The following is a 22,146-nucleotide window of genomic DNA, read 5'->3' as shown; positions in this document are numbered from 1 at the left end:
TTAGGCTGTTTGCATTGAAAATTCCTGCATGCTTCGTGGAAGCAAAGAGGGAAGAAATGGTGCTATTCACACATTCCGGGAGATAATCAAACCTGCCGAGAAGTCATTCTTTGATATCCTCAGCCTTGATAAACGATTCAGGTAAATATATTTATATATTTCAAGATATGTGAAGTCTATACTTTATAATAGCATTCTCTATGCTCATCTCTTCCCTTCCCTATTGATGATCTACTCTTACATTATTAAACCTGCACCCTCACTTTCATCTTTGCAAGCCTATATTAATGGTATATATTTCATTCATCTTATCTGTAGATAACCAGCTCCTCCTCACTATACTCTGCTCAATCGGGCTCATGGATACTGCTCTCTCTTGGTTCTCCTCCTACCTCTCTGACCGCTCCTTCACTGTACCATTTTGCTGGCTCCTCTTCCTCTCCTCTTCCCCTTACTCTCGGGGTTCCTCAGGGTTTAGTTCTCGGTCCCCTTCTCTTCTCCCCATATACTACCCCTGTTGGACTAACTAGTAGATTTAGTTTTTACAATCATCTCTATGCTGATTACACCCAATTATACACATCGTCTCCTGACATCACCCTTGCATTACTATAGTTGTTTCTAAAGGGTCAATCATCTAGAGGGGAACACAGCTGCATCTAAATCTGCTAAAAAGGATATAGCTGCTTCTGAATAATTAATCTGGATTTATGTCTACATACTAAAAGAGCCAGGATCAGACATAGCAGTCTAAATAGAAGGCTGTAACAGGTTTGCCTCTGTTCTTACGGTTTCTCATGTCTTCCATAATACTTAGGAATCTGCATTACATTGTTGTCTATACAAAAACATCCAGCATAAAATAATACAGCAGCACAGATATCCCCTGTGTTTATTTGTGATATACAGTTTTTGCCCACATAGTGGCGTCTCGTAGCTCAGAAGCAAAAAGGCTCACAAAGCTGTTAAACTAGTGAGACAGTGGAGGACCCAATTCCGGCTGACTCCCGACTGCTTTCCTTTTTTTAATATTTGAGATTCTCCAAAAAATGATGATAGGTTTTCCTTAATTGTATTCGGAGAAACATATTCATTTTTCTGGCCTTCTGTGCTTATAAATTATTCTTGGACCATATATGCTATGATTATACAGTACATGGAATAGGAGCTGTATTACATTTATGAATAAAGTATTCATCAAGTATGGTAAGATTTTCAATTACAACCATTTATAGCACTTACACAGGGCTCTTATGTGCAAGCGTAGACTATTGGTGGCCAAGGAGTTGGGGACAGTTATGGTCCTGTGCAATCTTTGTAACTACATAACTGTAATTCTTTTACACAATGTTTGTTATATTACCCACAACACATTACAAGAAATGTTTAGTATGATTCCATAGGTAATAAATAGTGTTGAGCCACCCCCGTAGTGTTCGAGTTCGGTTCGGTTCGTCGAACACCCGTGTGTTCGCCGAACTGTTCGTCGAACACCTTCGAACACTGTTAAAACCAATGGCAGGCAAACAAAAACACATAGAAACACATAGAAAATACCTTCAAAGGTGTCCAAAAGCTGACAAACTGCTCTGAAGACACAACTAACACATGGAAAAGTGACAAGTACATATAGTCATGCGAAAAGAAAAGAGGTGGAGGAGTAAAAGGAGGGGGAGACACAGATATAGGCATGTCATGCCCTTCTAAAATCCAAAAAGTGAGAAGCCGACACGTTCAGTCCGCTCCTGCCCGTGCCACCTCCGTGTCGCCGGGTTTGTGCCAGAGCCGCGGTGAACCCTGACGGCCAGCCCCCCTCTCCCAATACTGGTGCCTGTCCGCTGGTGGGTCGAGCGAGCCCCCCTGTGGTGGAGGCAGCTCTAAGCTTTTTAATTTAAATTGTCTCTCTAATTTGAATGAATACACTTTAAATCCATTTACAAGGATCTATTGGAGGGCAAGTCTCATGCCAGCAGCCGCGTAATTCCAGCTCCAGTAGCGTCCACTAAAGCTGCTGCAGTTAAAAAGCTTTTATAAGGATCGAGCTCGGCTGTCCACCGCAAGGCATCCTACTGCCAGTCCCAGCCCCTATGCCTTGGGGTGCCTCCTGATGCTCTTCACTGAGTATCCCGTGGTCCCGAAGCATTTCCTTTGAAAAAATTAAGTGTCAAAACTACAGGTGGTGTAGCTTGCTTAACAGCCGGGATAATCCGCTGACTAGCAGACACTGCTACTAGGCACAAAGTATTTCCTGTGCTAGATGCAGTTAAAAATTTGTAATTAGATACTCTCGTTGGATGCTGAGAAAGTATTCCATAGAGTCTCCTGGCACGCCATATATGATTCTCTTAAAAAGCTTGGGGTAGGGGTCTAGGGGACCCTTTTATAGCCAAAATCACGGCCCTGTATCGCAATACGTCACCTAGGCTGAAGATAAATGGAACTGTATTACCCTGAGGGCTCGGTTGCTACAGAGGTATTGCACCTCACCCAGAGGTGTGATATCTCACTCTCAGGTAAGGATGGAGTGTGGATCAGGACCCGACACCTGCATGCATTACACCACATTGCCATAGGGCAGGGCGACCAATATGCCCCTGAGATGGGCACGACAGTCCCTGTCCCTGGCTGGAGTGGGGGGAGGGAACACTGAGGAAGGGGAACCCTGTAGTGCAGGAGCAGGGAGGAAGCAGTTCCTGGGTGCATTGAGAAGGGAGTATAAAAGGTGGGCACCATCTTAGTTCAGTGCAGAGAAGTCTGAGCAGAAGTGGCAGGGAGCAGGGGCTCTGCATGAGCTCTGCTCCGGAGGCGGGCCTAGTAACAGAGGCCCAGGCCTGGAAGAGGGAGAAGGAAGGAAGAGGAGCGGAGAAGGCTCCAGGAACGAGGAACGAAGGGATCCCAGGGGTGCGGACGGGCGAGTCGCCACCGCACGCCCGAATCCACCTGCGTGGAGGGGTCAGGCCAAAGGGGGAGACCGGTCCCCGAAACTAGTGGAGGCAGGAAACGACCCTCAGCTAGAAACAGGAGACTGTGACATTTTATGTGGCGCAGCCCCTCGCTACACCCGCTAGGAAGGCACCACATAGGGTCAGGGAAACTGGCGCTAAGTTTACCAAGAGGAGGCCCGAGGCAGCCGGACAGAAGGGTTGGTAAGAAAGGCCAGACAAAGGACACACAAAGGGGGTCCTGTGAAGCACTCCAAAGTTATCTGGGAGTTGTCTGAGCCCCTCACCTGGTGAGCACAGTACGACGTGGGCAGCCGTTACCTGCAGACGTGGTCTGGATAATAAGAACTGTGAGTAAAGGCCCTGGACTGCATCACTGACTCCGTGTCGTTACTGCTGCTGCCCTGCACCATCACCCCCATCCTCCGCATACACTGCCCTGAGGCTATACTCCTCCCGTGGGGAGTTATGCTACGCTCTGCTGCACCCACAACACCAGCCTCAGCGGTCTGCCCTGGAGCGGCGGTTCACTCTGACCGCAATCCACGGGTGGCGTAGTCGGACATTTAAACATCAAAACCACATAAATAGTTCCGCCACTGGTTTGACCGCCCTGAGCCACGGAACCGGGTCGCTGCCACGGAGACTACAACCACCAGCATCCACCAAAAAGGGTCCGGCTCCGGGTGTCCCAAGGCCCAGGGGGCGCGTCAGAACATTTTCATCACCTTTCACAATCACCAATGGGACAAGGCAGGGATGTTCTCTGTCCCCTCTCTTATACATCCTAGTGACGGAGCACCTGCTCTCATCAATTCGCCATAACCCCAATATTAGGTGGATTGAAGTGGGAGGCACCGAGTACAAGTGCTCTCTATTTGCTGATGATGTCCTAGTATATATCACTCAATCACATATATCCATCCATGCTGTTATGGCTGAAATAGATCACTTTGTTACATGGTAAAATTTTAAAATCAATGCAGCGAAGTCTGAGGCCCTCGATGTCTCCCTCCCCAAATCCATATAGGATTCCATCCAGTCCAACTTTCCCTTTGCCTGGCCCTCACAGGGTATCAAATACTTAGGAATTCCTATTCATAGAGACCTCTCCCATCTATGTTATCCTAATTTTGGGCCCTTTATTGAACAACTCCATACAGACCACGGTTGGCAAGTTAGAACTGTAAGATTCACTACGTGAACCACTGGTGTTTTGTGGAAAAGCACATGTACACTGTGTTCCAAATTATTATGCAAAAAGTGTTTAGGAGTGATAAGGGAAGAATTTGTTTGTTTGTCAGTTAAACTCATTGATGGTGATGTGTGTCAGGGCTCTTTATATCACTGTAAGCAATTGCAGACACCTGTGCTAATTAGTTTGGCAGGTGTGTCCAATGAAAGGCAAGACTACTTAAGAAGGCTGTCTCACATTATTAAGCAGCCTACATTTTCTGCCAAAATGGGAAAGAAAAAGGATGTGTCGGCTGCTGAGAAGCAACAAATTGTGGAGTGTTTAGGTCAAGGCATGACTACAATCAACATTGTGCGATGATCAGGATGAAGTGTCTTGGCAATCAAGAAGTATGTAGCTGATTCACAGTACACACGTGTGCGTGCTGATAAGGGCAAATTGAGGACTCTTTCCTACAGGCAATTACGTCAGGTTAAAAGAGCAGCGGCAAAAAAGCCTTGTCATAGCAGCAGACAAGTTTTTGAAGCTGCTGGTGCCTCCAACGTCCCCCGAGCAACAAGATGCAGGGTCCTTCAGAGGTTTGCAGCTGTGCATACGCCATCCTGTCGACCTCCTCTATCCACTTCACACAAGCAGAAACGGCTCCAGTGGGCCAAACATTACATGAAGACTGATTTCAAAACTGTTTTGTTCATGGATGAGTGCCGTGCAGCGCTCGATGGTCCAGATGGATGGAGTGGAGGATGGCTGGTTGATGGACACCCCACGCAAACATGGCTACAGCGCCAACAAGGAGGAGGTGGAGTAATGTTTTGGGCTGGAATCATGGGGAGAGAGATTGTCGGCCCCTTTAGGATCCCTGAAGGCGCTAAAGATGAACTCCATAATGTATGTGGATTTTCTCAAACAGCACTTCCTGCCATGGTTCAAGAAGAAGAACCGTGTATTTCACAGCAAGATCATTTTTTTGCATGATAATGCACCATCTCATGCTGCACATAAAACATCTGCATCTCTGGCTGATATGGGCATAAAAGGGGACAAACTTATGGTGTGACCCCCATGCTCCCCTGACCTCTACCCCATTCAGAACCTCTGGAGCATCATCAAAAGGAGTGTCTATGATGGCGGGAGGCAGTTCACATCTAAGCAACAGCTCTGGGAGGGTATTCTGTCCTCATGCAAAACAATTGAAGCAGAAACCATCCAAAACCTGACAAATTCAATGGACGAGAGAGTTCAGAAGCTCCTTTCGAACAAGGGGTCCTATGTGAAAATGTAACATCACCTAGAATAAAGTTTTGAGTGGAAAACTGTTTGATATCAGTTTCTAATAACTTGCTAATGCTTATAATTTCAAAAATGACCATTTTTTTGGTCTTTATTAAAATGAAAAGGTTGATCGAAAAGTTTGGGGGATATAAGAGTGTGGCAACCCAGTAGTCATGATTACTTCGAATTCTGACAATATGAGGGTCATGTTGCAGGTAGTGCAGCAAGAAGGCACTTATGTGTCTTGCGCATCTCGGAGCCCCAAAATTATTTTCCGGGCTAGATGCAGCTAAAAATTATTATTAATTTTAAATCTGGTGGAGCTTAGTATAGATGGCCTAATAGGATCAGTGCTGCACACTGCTACAAAGCCCAAATTATTTTCCAGCCAAGATACAGATAAACATGATTAGTAATTTTAAATCTGGTGGAGCTTATTATAGATGGCCTAATAGAATCAGTGCTGCACACTGCTACAAAGCCCAAATTATTTTCCAGCCAAGATACAGATAAACATGATTAGTAATTTGAAAGCTTAAAATGGTTGGTAGGGTGATTTTAACCAATCATCAATCTTTTACTTTCCCCAGGATGACACAGGGGTAGAAAAGTCGTTTCGGATCCATGATTTGTTCATCTTTATGAACGTGAGTCTGTCTACATTATCAGTGGAGAGCCGCGTGCGCTTATCTGTCAGCACACTACCAGCAGCGCTGAACACACGTTCAGACAGAACGCTGGCTGCGGGGCATGCCAAGATCTCCAAGGCGTAAGTGGCTAGCTCCGGCCATTTATCCAGATTGGAAGCCCAAAAAGAGCAAGGGTCCAGTGACACAGTCATGGCTTCAATGTTTACTTGGAGATACTCCTGTACCATCGTCTCTAGGCGTTGACTATGTGTCAGACTTCATGTCTCCTGTGGCCTTGCAAAGGATGGGCTAAAAAAGTGGTGAAATGATTCCGCAAAATTGATGTTACCAGCAGATACTGTGGTTCTGTTACGGTTTGAGTTCTGAACACTTGACGGTCCCACGGTTGGCAAGTTGGAACTGTGAGATTCACTACGTGCACCACTGGTGTTTTGTGGAAAAGCACATGTAAGATTCTGCAACAGTCTCTGCTGATACTCCTGCATGCGTGCATCCCTTTCAATGGCAGGAATAATTTCTGCAAATTTACTTTTGTACCGGGGATCTAACAGTGTGGCAACCCAGTAGTCAGGATTATTTCTAATTCTCACAATTCGAGGGTCATGTTGCAGGTAGTGCAGCAAGAAGGCACTCATGTGTGTTGCGCATCCAGGAGCACCAAGTCCCTGTTGTGTTGGTGGCGAGGTAACAATCATGCTTCCTTCCTCTGTCCTCTCCCCCCAACCTCGCACAACAGAAATGTGATCAAGGTCTCCCTCATCTGATGAGTCTTCCATCAGTTCGTCCTCCACTTCTTCCTGGGCTCCTGCACCTTCCTCACTAGTTTGGCTGCTACCATGCGCCCTGGTAAAACCATCTCCCCCACCCTCACATGCCTGCCGCCTTGGTGCTGCCGACCGTCTGGACCTTGCAGATGTTAGCCCTTCCGCATACAACTCCTCCTCCTCTACTTCCTCCACCTCCTCTTGTGCCACCACCTGACTCCGAATTCTGTTTAACATGTGCTCCAGCATGTAAATCACCGGAATAGTCATGCTGATAATGGCATCGTCAGCACTAAACATCTTCGTCGCCATTTCAAAACTGTGCAGAAGGGTGCATAGGTCCCTGATCTGAGACCACTCCTCCAGCGTGATTTGCCCCACGTCTGGATCTCGTTGGCCCAGGCTATACGTCAGAACGTATTGCACCAGGGCTTGTCGGTGCTTCCACAGTCGCTGCAACATGTGCAGAGTTGATTTCCACCGGGTAGGCACATCGCATTTTAGCCGGTGAAGTGGCAGGCCCAACGACTTCTGTAGAGATGTAAGTCGCTGAGCTGCGGGATGCGAACGGCGGAAGTGAGCACACAGCGACCATGCCCTCTGCAGAAGGCCATCTAGTCTGGGATAGTGGGCTAAAAATTGCAGGACAACCAGGTTCAACACGTGAGCCATACAAGGCACGTGTGTGACATTGCCCCGGCGAAGGGCCGTACCCAGGTTTGCAGCATTGTCGCACACGGCCTTCCCTGGTTTCAGGTCCAGTGGAGACAACCATTCATGAAATTGGTTCTCCAGAGCTGACCACAACTCCTCAGCTGTGTGACTCACATTTCCCAGACATTTCAAAGTAGAAACCGCCTGATGACGTTGAGCCCTACTGCCAGCATAGTAAGGAGGTATGCAGGATCTCTTCTGCGCAGTTAGAAAGCTTGTGGCATGACCAGACTGGCTTTGGGTGCAGGTGGAAGACCGAGAGGAGGTTGAGGAGGCAGAAGCAGTGGAGGAACTTTGACATAAAGAGGATTGACGCACAACTCGTGGGGACGTCAAGACTTGGACAGCAGCCCCTTGTCCTGCTGTCACCATAGTTACCCAGTGCCCAGTCAGCGACATGTAACGCCTCTGTCCATGCCTACTCGTCCAAGTGTCTGTGGTGAAATGCACCCTGTCACACACAGAGTTTCTCAAAGAAGCGGTGATGTTGTGTGCGACATGCTGGTGGAGCGCAGGCACACCTTTCTTTGAGAAGTAGTGCCGACTGGGCATCTGGTACTGGGGCACTGCGACGGACATAAGGTCTCGAAAATCCTGTGTGTCCACCAGGCGGAAAGGCAGCATTTCTGTAGCCAAGAGCTTGCAGATGGTGAAATTCAACCTCTTAGCTTTCTCATGGCTAGGAGGAAATGGTCTTTTACTTGTCCACATCTGAGGGACCGAGGGCTGGCTATTGTGCTTAGACGGGGTCCCCGGCAAACTGCCGGTCTGTGAGGAAGATGCAAGCGGACATGTTAGGTTGCCTTGATCCAAAGGTGGTGCTATCGATGTCGGACAGCGCTCAACACCAGCTGATGTTACCACCTCCAAAGAAAATGATGACCTGCCAATCACGCTGGCTGTTGCGGGTAAAGAGGTGGCAGGTCTGTGCCCCAAAACAGGTGTGACTGCTTTCCCCTCAGTCACAGAGGATGAAGAGGCCGCGGATGCACAAGATATGGCAGACGGTGGTTGGCCCGGCCGGCTAGGCCGCATTGTAGCACACTGAGCTTCCCACTGCAACTTATGCTTCATGTCCATGTGCCGGTTCATGCATGAAGTACTCAAACTATGTATTTTTTGTCCTCTACTTAGCTTTTGCTGACAAATGTTACAGATAACACGAGTTGGGTCATCTTTATCGATCTGAAAAAATTCCCAGGCTATGCAAGGCTTAGCACCCATGCGACCTGAAGAGCCACCACGACTTGTGGTGAGAGGCAGAGTTGTGTTTGAGGATGCAGTTGTTGACGTGCTTCCAGTACTACGTCTCTGTCCAGGAAGGCGCAACCTGACCTCGTCGTCACTAGCATCTTCCTCCACCTCCTCTGCTGACCTCATCTCTTGGCTGACTGTGTGTTGACAGTGTTGACAGTAAGTGGGATCTCCAACCTCATCATCATCACCCTGTGCGTTATCACACCCGTCGTCCTCCGAGCCAACCTGTTCCTGCCCTGACAAAAAACTAAAGTTGTCGCTCCAATCAGGTATTTGAGTCTCATCATCGTCTTCCTCATTGTCTCCACCAACAGGAGTTACAGTTTGGGAATGAGGGTCTACATTATGGTCAGAACCTTCTGCGTCTGGTCCTGGATCCGACTCATAAAGATTCTGGGCATCAGTGCAGATCATTTCCTCGTCTGGATTCACAGAAGCGCTGGAGTCGACCTCTGATTCCCAGGCTATAGTATGAGTAAACAGCTCTGCAGACTCAACCATCTGTTCTACCTCATACTCAGACGGGCAGCTGGAGATTTGGGAGCTGTGAGGAAGCAAGTGCGATTGGGGTGACACCTTTGAGGACTGGAGTATTTGTGATGTTGAAGTTGATGTGGAGGAGAGCCCACTTAAAGGAGCACTTGATATCCGTTGAAGCACCTGCTGTTTTTGTGCCTCATCTGGAATTTGTAGCGATTGGCGTGGCCGTAAGAAAGGGATCTTATCACATTGTCCGCTAAAAGAAGTAGACATTTTAGTTTGGCTGGAAGATGGTCTTTCTTCTGCAAATGTTACTATTGCTTTAACACCTACCCCACGGACACAACCTTTTTTCCCCTTCCCAACACGCCTATTCCCCTTTCCACCAGCAGCAGGCCTTTTTCCACTCATTTTGGTGGTTAACTAATTCACAACTCTGGAGTTGTTTGCACAAAAAAACAATGGATGGGAACCGAGCAGAGCTGAGTGGCCAAACTGTGGTATTAGGCCAAAACTTTTGGCTGGGTTAGATGCAGAAAAAAATTATATTCAATTTGCAACCTGATGGAGGTCAGTATAGATGGACTAATAGAACAAGTCCCACACACAGCTAGAAGCCCAAATATTTTTTCAGAGGTAGATGCAGAAAAAAATTATATTCAGTTTGCAACCTGATGGAGGTCTGTATAGATGGATTAATAGAACAAGTCCCACACACAGCTACAAGCCCAATATTTTTTCAGAGCTAGATGCAGAAAAAAATTATATTCAGTTTGCAACCTGATGGAGGTCTGTATAGATGGATTAATAGAACAAGTCCCACACACAGCTAGAAGCCCAAATATTTTTTCAGAGGTAGATGCAGATAAAAATTATTTTTAATTTGCAACCTGATGGAGGTCAGTATAGATGGACTAATAGAACAAGTCCCACACACAGCTAGAAGCCCAAATATTTTTTCAGAGGTAGATGCAGAAAAAAATTATATTCAGTTTGCAACCTGATGGAGGTCTGTATAGATGGATTAATAGAACAAGTCCCACACACAGCTAGAAGCCCAATATTTTTTCAGAGGTAGATGCAGAAAAAAATATATTCAGTTTGCAACCTGATGGAGGTCAGTATAGATGGACTAATACAACAAGTCCCACACACAGCTAGAAGCCCAATATTTTTTCAGAGCTAGATGCAGAAAAAAATTATATTCAATTTGCAACCTGATGGAGATCAGTATAGATGGAGTAATAGAACAAGTCCCACACACAGCTAGAAGGCCAAATATTTTTTCAGAGGTAGATGCAGAAAAAAATTATATTCAGTTTGCAACCTGATGGAGGTCTGTATAGATGGATTAATAGAACAAGTCCCACACACAGCTACAAGCCCAATATTTTTTCAGAGGTAGATGCAGAAAAAAATATATTCAGTTTGCAACCTGATGGAGGTCTGTATAGATGGACTAATAGAGAAAGTCCCACACACTGCTAGAAGGCCAAATATTTTTTCAGAGCTAGATGCAGAAAAAAATTATATTCAATTTGCAACCTGATGGAGGTCAGTATAGATGGACTAATAGAATGATGCTATGCCCAAAATATTTTACTTCACTAGGTGCAGTAAAAAAATTGGTATTCTATACACAGGTGGTATATCTTGCAACACAGATAGGCTACTCCACTGACTAACACACTCTGCAATAGGCCAAAAAGGATTAGCTTTGCTAGATTCAGCCAAATGCTGTGAAAAAAACTTGCACAGCACTGGCACAGACCTGCCTGGCAAAAACTGATAGGAACTGATGTAACCTAGTCCTGAAAAGGACTCCAATTACAATTAGTCTTTACTCCCAACTTATCTATTTAAGAGCACAGACCTGCCTGATAAAAGTCGTAGGAAATGCTGTAACCTAGTCCTGAAAAGTACTGCAATCACAACTATTCCCTACTCCCAAGCTATCTGTAGATTTGTGTGAAAATTGGCTTGAAATTAACAAGGTATAGCGCACAAAGCAACAGCGGTGCCGTCTAACACGTAGCTGCAGCAGTGAGAAAATGGTGGCGACGGGGAAAATGGCTTGGTCTTATAGGGCAAGGACATGTGACATACACTGCCAATGACACATGCCCTTGCTTGTGTGAAAAAAAGCACTTCGCTCCGTGTGTGCGCTGCTGATAGGCTGACAGATTGCACCTCCCCACTGTAAAAGCGGGAAAGAGAAAAAAAAATGGAGATCTTCATTATTCCTGCAGAGATCCATCCCCTGCCCCTCCCCCCACCCCGCTGTACACTCAAACTGCGTATTAACATTAATTTTCATCATTACTGAGAAAAAATCCAGTTATGATTTTGGTGCACGAACAGTTATCGAACATAACCTCGAACAGCCGAATTTTTCTCAAATTGTTCGTGTTCGCCGAACGGCTCGAACACCGCCCAAAACAGCTCGAATTTGAGATTGGCGAACAGTTCGAGTAGAACAACGCTCATCTCTAGTAATAAACATAGATTTATTGAACATGCATAAATCATGTTCAATGAAACAAAACTGTACATAACTATGGAGCCTGAGCTCTGTACTCATGGAAAAGTATTTCATTTCACTTAAATAAAGGTTTAGTACATGAGGTCATGTGCTGGAAAAGAAACCTTCTAATTTAAATCTGCCGATGGTGCAGTTTTCATTAGTAATTTTAGTGCAGGCTTATAAAATATTTATTAAACCACAAACCATCTGACATGTACTTCATTTAGGTTTGGCATAATAGCATTATAAAGCTTGGCTTTTGGGTTTGTGGCTCACACAGTATGTTAAATCAGATTTTAGATCCCTAAAATGCTACTTTTATAATAAAGTATACTATAAGATGGGATAGACAGACAGACAGGTAGATAGATAGATGTTAATTAATAATTGCTAAGTGGGCCAAACACCTAGTTGTCCACTCTCTGCAATTAAAGGGAGTCTGTCAGCAAGTCTATGTAATCTGAGAGCAGCATGATGCATAGCCAGAGAGCCTGTTTCCAGCAAAGTATTACTCACTGGGATGCTGCAGTTTAGATATATTTCCTGTTTTTTCTGCTATAGATGTAGCAGTGGTTGGAATGCTGAGCTCTGCATAACCTCGCCCCATCCCTGATTGGCAGCTTCCTGTGTACACTGTACATTATCAACAAGCTTCCAATCAGAGGTGGGGATGCGGTTACCCAAATTAGCTAGACTGGCTTGCACTTGACCCCTAGTCTGCAGTGATAATGTCCTGGTGATAAAACACTGATTGTATTGAAGCTGCAGCAAGCTGCTGAGCAAGTGACACATCCCTGGAATCTGGCTCTCTGCCACTACATTATGCTGATCTCAGATTAAATAGCAAAAACCTGCTTATAGATTCCCTTTAATTTATTAACTATTCTCATCTACTTAAGCTGGATTTATACTGCATGATCATTGTGAATGAGCATTCCAAGGATTTAAAATCATCATTCTTGGCAGCACATTATCCTATGAAAACAGGACATATGCTGCCGAGAACAATAGTATTTTTTGAGCATAGAGTAACCTAATACTGATCATTTTATGAGCATAGTAAACATGGTCTGCCTTTCTGAAACTCTATTAAGCAACCACTAATCAACAAACACATAGCTGATAGTCTATGCTTTATTGTCGCAAGTTGGGTGGTGTAATCCCGGCCTTCGTAATTTCAAACTGATTAATTTTTTTAGATTCTTTACTTATGTATCATATGAACTTTCTCACTGTAACATTTTGCAGTCTTTATCATGTGCTGCACAATTAATATACAATAGAAGAATTTAGTTTGGTCTATGGTCAGGCAGAGATAACAACTTTTTATAATGTTGTTAATGATACACTATTGTGATTTACCAGCTGTTTCTCCATTGAATACAATGTTTCTATTTTCAACAGCATTTTCCTAGACCTGATCCAGCATGCTGATCTGAAAGAACTTTTGTCAGTATCTGGAGCATGGACTCTTTTTGCTCCAACCAATGACGCATTCAAGGGACTCAGCAGTGATGATATTGAGCTCCTAAAACGTGAGTTTGGTTTAACTTGTGTTTTCTTTATGACCAAATGTGTTTACCAGTTCTTCAATATTGATGACCAAACAATATCAGAACCAAAAACTAGTACTTCCCACGAATTAGCTGTTTTCAACTTCCGCAGTAGCCAGATGTATGAAGTGTACAGAGCTGGAACAGCACAGTTCAGGACATTGCGCAGTGGCAGAAGTTGGGTACGGCAGTTCAGCTCCTGTTGAAGTGAATATGATCTGAGCTGTGGTACCCAAGAACGGCGACTAAACAGTATATGGATCTGGGCCACTAAACAGTGTATGTATCTGTGCTGTTCCAGCATTGTACACTGGGTTCATCCAGCCTACACGGGAGCTGCAAAAACCTGATCAGTAAGACTACCGGAATTCGAATCCGTACTGATTTGATATTGATGACTAATCTCAAGCCTGGGTCATCAATACATATGTCCCTCAATATCTATGCCTTTTGTGTAAAGTTCTAAACTTCTATTAGTCAATTTTAAGTTTAACACAAGGTGGCCTAGGTCGCATGGAAGTATTTAGGACTCTGTTTTCCATCAGTAGGACAAAGCTGAAGCAGGTCAAAATCAAGGAAGAAATGCAAATCTTTCTCTATTTGTGGGATTGACCCTCTAATGAAGAAAAATAGTGACCATGTGAATATGGCCCAAAGGGGATTTTCTATCTATTACAAGTATATACTATTACTTGATGATTGGCGGAGTTCATATTGTAGGAATCCATTCTCCACCAATCATTAACACTACAGAAGTTCAAAAAGCCAGCACCAGTTTTCTGCCCACTTTTAAGATGGCCATACAAATTTAATTTTAGGTCTCTGTAGACCATGTCAGATGTCAACGAGGCCAGATGTCAGTTAAAAGCTCCTTTTGATATGTTGGATATTTTCTGACTGACAGAGTGTAGTCATTCTCACAATTAAACAATTTGCCATAATAATAATAATAATAAATTGGTGTCAATATGCATTTTTATTGCTATTTTCACTTGGTCAAGTGATCCGTCTATGTTTTAGCATTGTAATGAATGCCATTGTCATCCAAATATCCTATAAGTTAATACCCAAAGGTGTAAATTACATCTACTAGATGATAATGCAAAATTTGTACCAGTAGACACCTATTACCAAATGCTTTATATATATTATTAGTGCTCTTATAAGTAGTTGAGGAGTAGACCATGGGGCCCACTGACATAGGAGCTGAGTTTTGCTACAACTTTTGCACCCCCTTTAGTACATATAGTCTGTTCCAAATATCATATTGTTGACACCTCACATCTATAAGCTTTACACTTTTTTCATAAATACTTTTAGGAGACAAAGTGGCTCTTCAGAACATTCTTCTCTACCATCTGGCCCCTGGAGTATTCATTGGTGGTGGATTTGAGCCTGGTGTAACCAACATTGTTAAATCCGTTCAAGGAAGCAATGTTATGGTTAAACTGGTAAGCTGAGGTCTACGTTTCTTTTCCTTTCTACATGTACATTTTTATTGAAACTTCGATTTTTAATTTGCTGAACTTTGACAAGTTAATAAATCAAGGCAATGACTTCATTCAATTTTGTTTTTCTATAGCTTAACGATTCAATCTCTGTGAATGATGTCGTCGCCAAGGAAAAAGATTCAATGGCTCTGAATGGTGTGTTTCATGTTGTAGACAAACTGCTGTTCCCCACAGGTAAGAATACTGAAAAATTGGAGCAGAGAAGTGACACACCCAGAACATTTTTAGATTAGTATGTACTTTAGGTCTGAGCAAAGCTTTTAGGACATTTTCTCAACATGACAAACCCTTATCACAGGTTTGGTGTACTTTTGAAATCCCCTGGTTCAGCTTCTATAGAATTCTGCAATCAGCAGCTGTTGTGTGGAAAAGTTAATTCCCATAATATAATATTATTTTGTTATACAATATAATTAGAAATGAGTGGATCTTGAAGAATTTTCCTAAGAAATTAAAATTTGTATTGAATGAATTCACTTCGAATAGCAATACTGAAAAACCACTAATTGCTGAGAGAGATAGAGAAAACTGAGGGGTTTAAAACGGCCCTCCTTGTTTGCAGTGTGAGAAGAACTTTTTAAAAAGCCTGTTATTAAGGTGCTGTTACTGCTGTTTATCTCCGATCAATCAATTCACAATTCACATAATAACTATACAGCTACATCACTTCCCTATATGTCATTTGAATCTTCGGATTATTATTCACAGACTGAGACTAGCAATCCCATTTTCAATTAGCATTGGAGAAGTACATCACAATCATATTAGGACTTTTTCTATTAATAGGTGGAATGAGCTGAGCGCTCTGACCTCCTATCCCCTACACTGTAGTAGCATAAAATGGCACTCCTCGGCTGGCAACCATCTTTTATACTGCCTGCAGTGGTCCCCCCTGATTGGCTGCACTAGACCATGTGATGTAATAACTGTAGACTTTAATGGGAAACCCACACGGCCATTAACCCGCTCTCTGAGTCGTCAGCAGCATGTGAAATGCCACGGTTTTTTGTCCTATCCTCACAGATCGATTTGTAGAGTGTTCGAATTTGTGGGGTTTTGCAAACTTCAGGAAATTCAACTAAATTGATTCTTCACAGATCGATCATTTATCTCTAAGACCACGTGCACACATTGAGTATTTGGTATGTTTTTTATCCCAGTATTTTTCCTCTGACTGTTCCACTCCTGGTTACAAATGCTGAAGTTAAAAAAAACTCACTATGTGCATGTGGCCTAATTCTAATATGAGGATGCATCAAGTACAGCAGAATTAACAAGATTTAGGGGTTCCTATTAAAAAGGGTCCAAGTAAAGTATTTAATAGAGGTCTCCTATATGACCATAGGAAAACTACACTAACGATGATGATTCTGAGGATGATGATGAAGATAATTATCTTTATTTATTTATTTGTTTATTTTTCTTTTAGATATGCCTGTCGGCAATGAACAACTCCTTGGAATTCTTAACAAGATCATAAAATATTTCACTATTAAGGTATGTTACATTATTATTAGTATTATTTTTAATGAAAGAAACCGTGGAAATGTTTCACAGATCCATTTCACTAATGGACAAATTTACTTTTCTGCTTCTGAAGCTAAAAAAATCTTTATACATTAAATACAAGCTGCCCAAACATTTGTCCCCTCATATCTGCCATTCAAAGAAAGTTTAGAGAACTGTGTGCAAATTACATACGTGGCTGATGGCCAAATCTAGGAGTATTATTCTTTCCATGCAAAAAGAGTGAACCATGGTTTTTGCAATCTGTGGGTTTTATACTACATTTTAAGTTCCTGAAAAGTCTTCCTTTTAATATAAGAGAACTTGTGCAAGAGTGGAGGAATAAAACACTGGGCAGCAGGCTCAGTCTGAGAGTATGCTATTTTGTGGACTAGACCTAAGAGCAGTAATACCTATACAGCCCTGATAATGGCCCTATTAAAGGGGTTTGGCTAACATCACTTATTCATAGGATAGGCAAAAAAAGTTTGATCGTTGCCCGTCCCACCAATTGGATGCCCATTGATCATGAGAACATTCCCCTCATTGAATGAAGTAATGTTCAATCATGTGCGCTGTAGCTCCATGTTTTGTCTATGGGACTGAAGTAGGTGGCTGAACACTTGGCTTTCTCTTTCTCTTTTCGTCTACGGTCACACTGTCAGTATTTTACATCAGTATGTGTAAGCCAAAACCAGTTGAGGAGCAATCAAAGAAAAAGTATAATAGGAGCACGTCAACACGTCTGCATTTTTGACCCACTCCTGGTCTTGGCTTACAAATACTGATGTAAAATACTGACCAAATACTGATAGTGTGACCATAGCCTTAGTCTCATTGTCTATTGAATGCAGCGTTAGTGTGTATGTGAGTCCACAGAAGAGAGAGATGTTTAGGTGATTGGTGAGGTCGGATGTCGTGGAAGCTCCAACAGCTGAACCCCCAGCAATCCAATATTTAAGTTGTATCAAGTGTAACCAAAGGAATGTAAAAAATAATACTATTGTAAGCACGTTTTAATCTATTGACAGTAGTACTAATTTGTTTTTCTCTTCTACTATGTTATATCATGTTTTAGTTTGTCCGAGGAAGCACATTTAAGGAAATCCCTTTCACCAAATATAGTAAGTAATAGTATTTTTTTATGAGCAAAAATTACGACATCTGCAGTATAGATAAATCTTTTCTTGAAAAAATTACTTAATCTATGGACTAAGATTTTGTAACAGAAAAGGAAATTCATCAAAAGGAGTATTTGCTCATCACTGCCTTTGAGAACTGTCCTTATTAATTTTATTTTGGCACATAACTTACATGGTTTGGCTTATACTCTGACTTTCTGCTTGGCAAATTATACCACAAAAAAATATCTTTTGATATATTTCCAGTCTAATGTGGTTTGCTGAATATTTATGACTCCAGCAGAAAAAAAAGGCCTGACTCAAGCATATTTTTGTATTACGTTCAAAAATGGATACAATTTCTATCATTTTAATATGATGATACTTAGTAATAAGAAAAAACATTTGATGAGAAAGACGACAGGACAAACAAAATGCCTTTGCTTTTTTGCATGATTATCCAAATGTTTTAGTTTTATTTTTTTAATGCAAAATAGAATAGATAAATCAAGTGGAAAATGATGAATCCATTTTGAACATACAGAGACGATTCATCATTTGATGATATTTTTAAGTCACATTCTGTTTTGTGATATCGGTTGATGATTTTTGCTCCAAATTCTTCCAGATGGTACATGTGGTTCATCGATTTTCGCAAAGTCATAAATGCCCTATATTTTTTTTTTTTTATTTCTACTTTTTAGAGCAAAATTTCCCATGCTCCCCAAAAATGTCACTTAATCTGCTACCTCATCTGAGAGCAGCATAGTGTAGGAAAAGAGACCCTGATTCCAGGGATGTATCACTTAGTTTACTGGGTACAGCAGTTGTGACACAATCAGAGTTTTTAGATATAGAATACAGCAGAGCTCAGGAAGCTAACCCCGCCCACACCACAGCTTTCTGTATACATTATCTATTGACAGTGAGCTGCTTATCAGAGGAGGGGGTGTGGTCGAACAAGGGCTCACATGATCTGTAGTTCAGGCTGTGATAAGCTCCTGGTGATAAAACCTTCATTGAGATAAAACAACAGCACACATCCTAATAAATGACACATTCCTGAAATTTATGTCTCATCCTCTACCTCCTGTTCCCCTCAGATGACATAGCACAAAACTGCTGACAGATTGCCTTTAAAAAATGGGGGCCTTTTTATAGAAAATTTTGTGAGAAATCTAGCTGTGTTGACTGTGGAAGGAGCAGTCCTTTATTGGTCTGTCTGCAGTAACAGAGTATGAATTCTAAGCCCTGTCTTAGATAATTTCCACCCCAAAATCTATCTTGTTAGCCAAAATGGAAGAGCTTAGAAGGAAGGTGACCCCTGTGTTCTCTCTAAGGTTGCAATAAGAATGACTGATTCCCTTGTAGCTCCTTGCGCTTTTCCATCCTTGTTGCATCAAATTAATTTGCAGCATTCGCATTTCATACTTTAAATTTTACGTCCATATTGCAGTGTATTATTACTTTTAAGAATACAGATTTTGATATAACTTTATATGTTCTTTTATCATTCTTTTTCTTTAGTCACAAAAGTTACAACTAAAATAATCAAAGGTAAGTAACATCAGAGCCTTTATTCACAATGACACCAACAACTTTAGATAGGCTAGGTTTACATTTATACAGTGCCATCTGCTGAACCTAAATTGTAAAAAAAACCTGTTTTTAGAAGTAGGGGAAGACGTAGACATAAAAACTGTTTTGACTATGTTTTATTAGTGATGGTCCTAATATTACAACCTGACCTTTTTTTAGCTGAACTCAATATAGATGGGGCGGAATAGGACCCAGGTCTGACTGCACTGACTGTGACATCTGCTGATGGGAAGCTATAGAGATGAAATGCCTAGCTCAGATAGGGAAAGCCAAACCCCTGTTTGTTCAAAGTAGAAGAAACAATAGCAAAACCAAAGAAATGAGCCAGAGCACAAGTTGGTAAACATGCAATGTGCAGGAGCATGTTCACACTGTGGCTATCTAACAGACAAATCCCAAGATAATTACAAAATAAACATATACCATGTAGTAAGAAGATAAGTAAATAGTAATAATTCATGTAAATAACATAGGGTACTTAGTTAACACTATTTTGATCAAAAAAGCATAAAAGCCATCCCACCACGACAAGATGTACCCAATCAGGACGGTCGGCTGATACAAGGTGAGGTTTTAATATTAGATTGGACAGTCCCAACTGGGTTCACCTTGTCGCAGTGGGATGGTTTTTATGCTTTTTTGATCAAAATAGTGTGAATCAAGTATCATATGTTATTTACATGTACTATTACTATTTACTTATCTACTTACTACAGAGTAAATGTTCATTTCGTTTTTGTCTTGAGTTTTGTCTGTTAGGTGGCCACAGTGTGAACACGCTCCTACTGTGCATGTATACTAATTTATGCTCCAGCTCATTTCTTTGGTTTTGCTATGTTTTATTGTTTTTTTAAGGACAAAGAAATACTTAGCTTATCATGTATACATTTTTTCTGAATTATTTTCAATGGGAGACATATTGAAATACATAGCAGTGTGTTTCAATATACTCTAATATTGTTAATGAATTTGGAGGGAAAAACGGGTCTATTCTTCTAGGCGCACCCTCAGCACCTCCTCCCCAGAGTTGACGCAGAAATCAACGGAGATGGGCTTACCTATAACAGTAAGATCTAATTGGATAATGGATACCTTGTTTTGGTAAAAAATGTATACAGACCAGACTTAGATGGACGCATACCACACTTATCCATATGTTTTTAATGCATCTATACAGATGTGAACTTAGACTTAGCGTGTACTGTGATACACTGCAGTGCATCGCTGTTTTTTGAACGGGGGCTCCGAGGGAGAGGGGGCCCCTCCAGCCTCCAGCAGGGCCGCCATCAGGGCATGACTGCCCTGACTCCAGCATGGGGCCCGGGCTGTCGGGGCCCCCTCGGAGCCCCGTTGGGGCCCCCGTTTTGTGCATCTCCTCATGGGGCCCCCCCGCAGGACCCCCCGCCGTCACATGACCGGAGATGTCCCTGCGCTCAGCATGGGCCCCCGGCCCAATGCTGGGCGCAGGGACATCTCCGGTCATGTGACGGCGCCGGCACAATACTTACCCCTCCCCATGCCTCCGCAGCGTCTTCTGCGTCCTCTGACTGTGACGTCTCAGGTCAGAGGGCGCGGTGATATGTTTACAGCGCGCGCGATCTCTCCTGAGCTGTCACAGCGGGAAGACGCGGGCGACGCTGTGGAGTCCGGATCAGCATCAGGTAAGAAGTGAGGTGAGTATTTGATTTTTTTTTTTTATGTATGGGGGCATGGGGCATTATATGGTGGGGGGAGAGTGGGTGTGACGTCCTGCATGGGGCATTATATAGGGGGGTGACATACCACATGGGGCATTATATGGGGTGTGTGTGACATACCGCATGGGGCATTATATGGGGGGTGACATACCGCATGGGGCATTATATGGTGGGGGGAGAGTGGGTGTGACGTCCTGCATGGGGCATTATATAGGGGGGGTGACATACATGGGGCATTATATGGGGTGTGTGTGACATACTGCATGGGGCTTTATAAGAGGGGAAGGGGGGAAGTGACATACTGCATAGGGCATTATATGGGGGGGTGACATCCTGCATGGGGCATTATAAGAGGGGGAGGGGGGAATTGACATCCTGCATGGGGCATTATAAGAGGGGAAGGGGGGAAGTGACATCCTGCATGGGGCATTATAAGAGGGGGAGGGGGGAATTGACATCCTGCATGGGGCATTATAAGGAGGGTGTGTGTGTGACATACTGCATGGGGAATTATAAGGAGGGGGGGGTGACCTCCTGCATGGGGCATTATATGGGAGAGGGTGGTCAGACATACTGCATGGGGCATTGAAAAGGGGGGAAGTGACATCCTGCAAGGGGCATTATATTGGGGGGTGACATCCTGCATGGGGCATTTTATGGGGGGTAGAGGTGACATCCTGCATAGGGCATTAAAAGGGGGGTGTCATCCTGCATGAGGCATTATAAGGGGGAAACAGCCAGCATGGAGCGTTACATGGGGGCCAATATTCTGTATGGAGTGTTATATGGGGGACAGTATCCTGTATGGAGCGTTATATGGGGACCAGTATCCTGTATGGAGCATTATATGGGGACCAGTATCCTGTATGGAGCATTATAAGGGGGTCAGTATCCTGTATAGAGTATTATATGGTGCCCATAATACTATATGGAGGACTATACTGTCCGGTCTGCACTGTGCGCTGTGAGGATTCGCCGGTTTCTGAGCTATTTACAATAGATATCGCTCGTGTAATGGGGCATTATAAGGGGGGAACAGCCTGCATGGAGCGTTATATGGGAGCCAATATTCTGTATGGAGTGTTATATGGGGGTCAGTATTCTGTATGGAGCGTTTTATGGGGGACAGTATTCTGTATGGAGCGTTATATGGGGGCCAGTATTCTGTATGCAATGTTATATGGGGACCAGTATCCTGTATGGAGCATTATATGGGGACCATTATCCTGTATGGAGCATTATATGGGGACCAGTATCCTGTATGGAGCATTATAAGGGGGTCAGTATCCTGTATGGAGCATTATATGGTGTCCATAACACTGTATGGAGGACTATACTGTCCGGTCTGCACTGTGCGCTGT

At 43.2% G+C, this 22,146-nt stretch overlaps 1 protein-coding gene across 7 annotated transcripts in view; it reads left to right on the top strand.

Annotated features, from left to right (window-relative positions):
- Positions 1-22,146, top strand: part of POSTN (periostin) — an 87,446-nt gene that overhangs the window by 44,512 nt on the left and 20,788 nt on the right. For all 7 annotated transcript variants that reach the window (XM_073662564.1, XM_073662565.1, XM_073662566.1 and 4 more), the window contains exons 11-17: positions 5-141; positions 13,203-13,333; positions 14,672-14,802; positions 14,934-15,036; positions 16,292-16,359; positions 17,447-17,492; positions 19,017-19,046. In XM_073662564.1, the coding sequence (XP_073518665.1) occupies positions 5-141; positions 13,203-13,333; positions 14,672-14,802; positions 14,934-15,036; positions 16,292-16,359; positions 17,447-17,492; positions 19,017-19,046 (646 nt within the window). The remainder of the gene's footprint in view (positions 1-4; positions 142-13,202; positions 13,334-14,671; positions 14,803-14,933; positions 15,037-16,291; positions 16,360-17,446; positions 17,493-19,016; positions 19,047-22,146) is intronic.

The sequence above is a fragment of the Phyllobates terribilis genome, unplaced genomic scaffold, assembly GCF_046119375.1.
Source record: "Phyllobates terribilis strain yellow unplaced genomic scaffold, ASM4611937v1 Scaffold_2__4_contigs__length_985480577, whole genome shotgun sequence".
NCBI classification, from domain to species: Eukaryota; Metazoa; Chordata; class Amphibia; order Anura; family Dendrobatidae; genus Phyllobates; species Phyllobates terribilis.
This window is presented reverse-complemented; position numbering and strand designations above follow the sequence as displayed.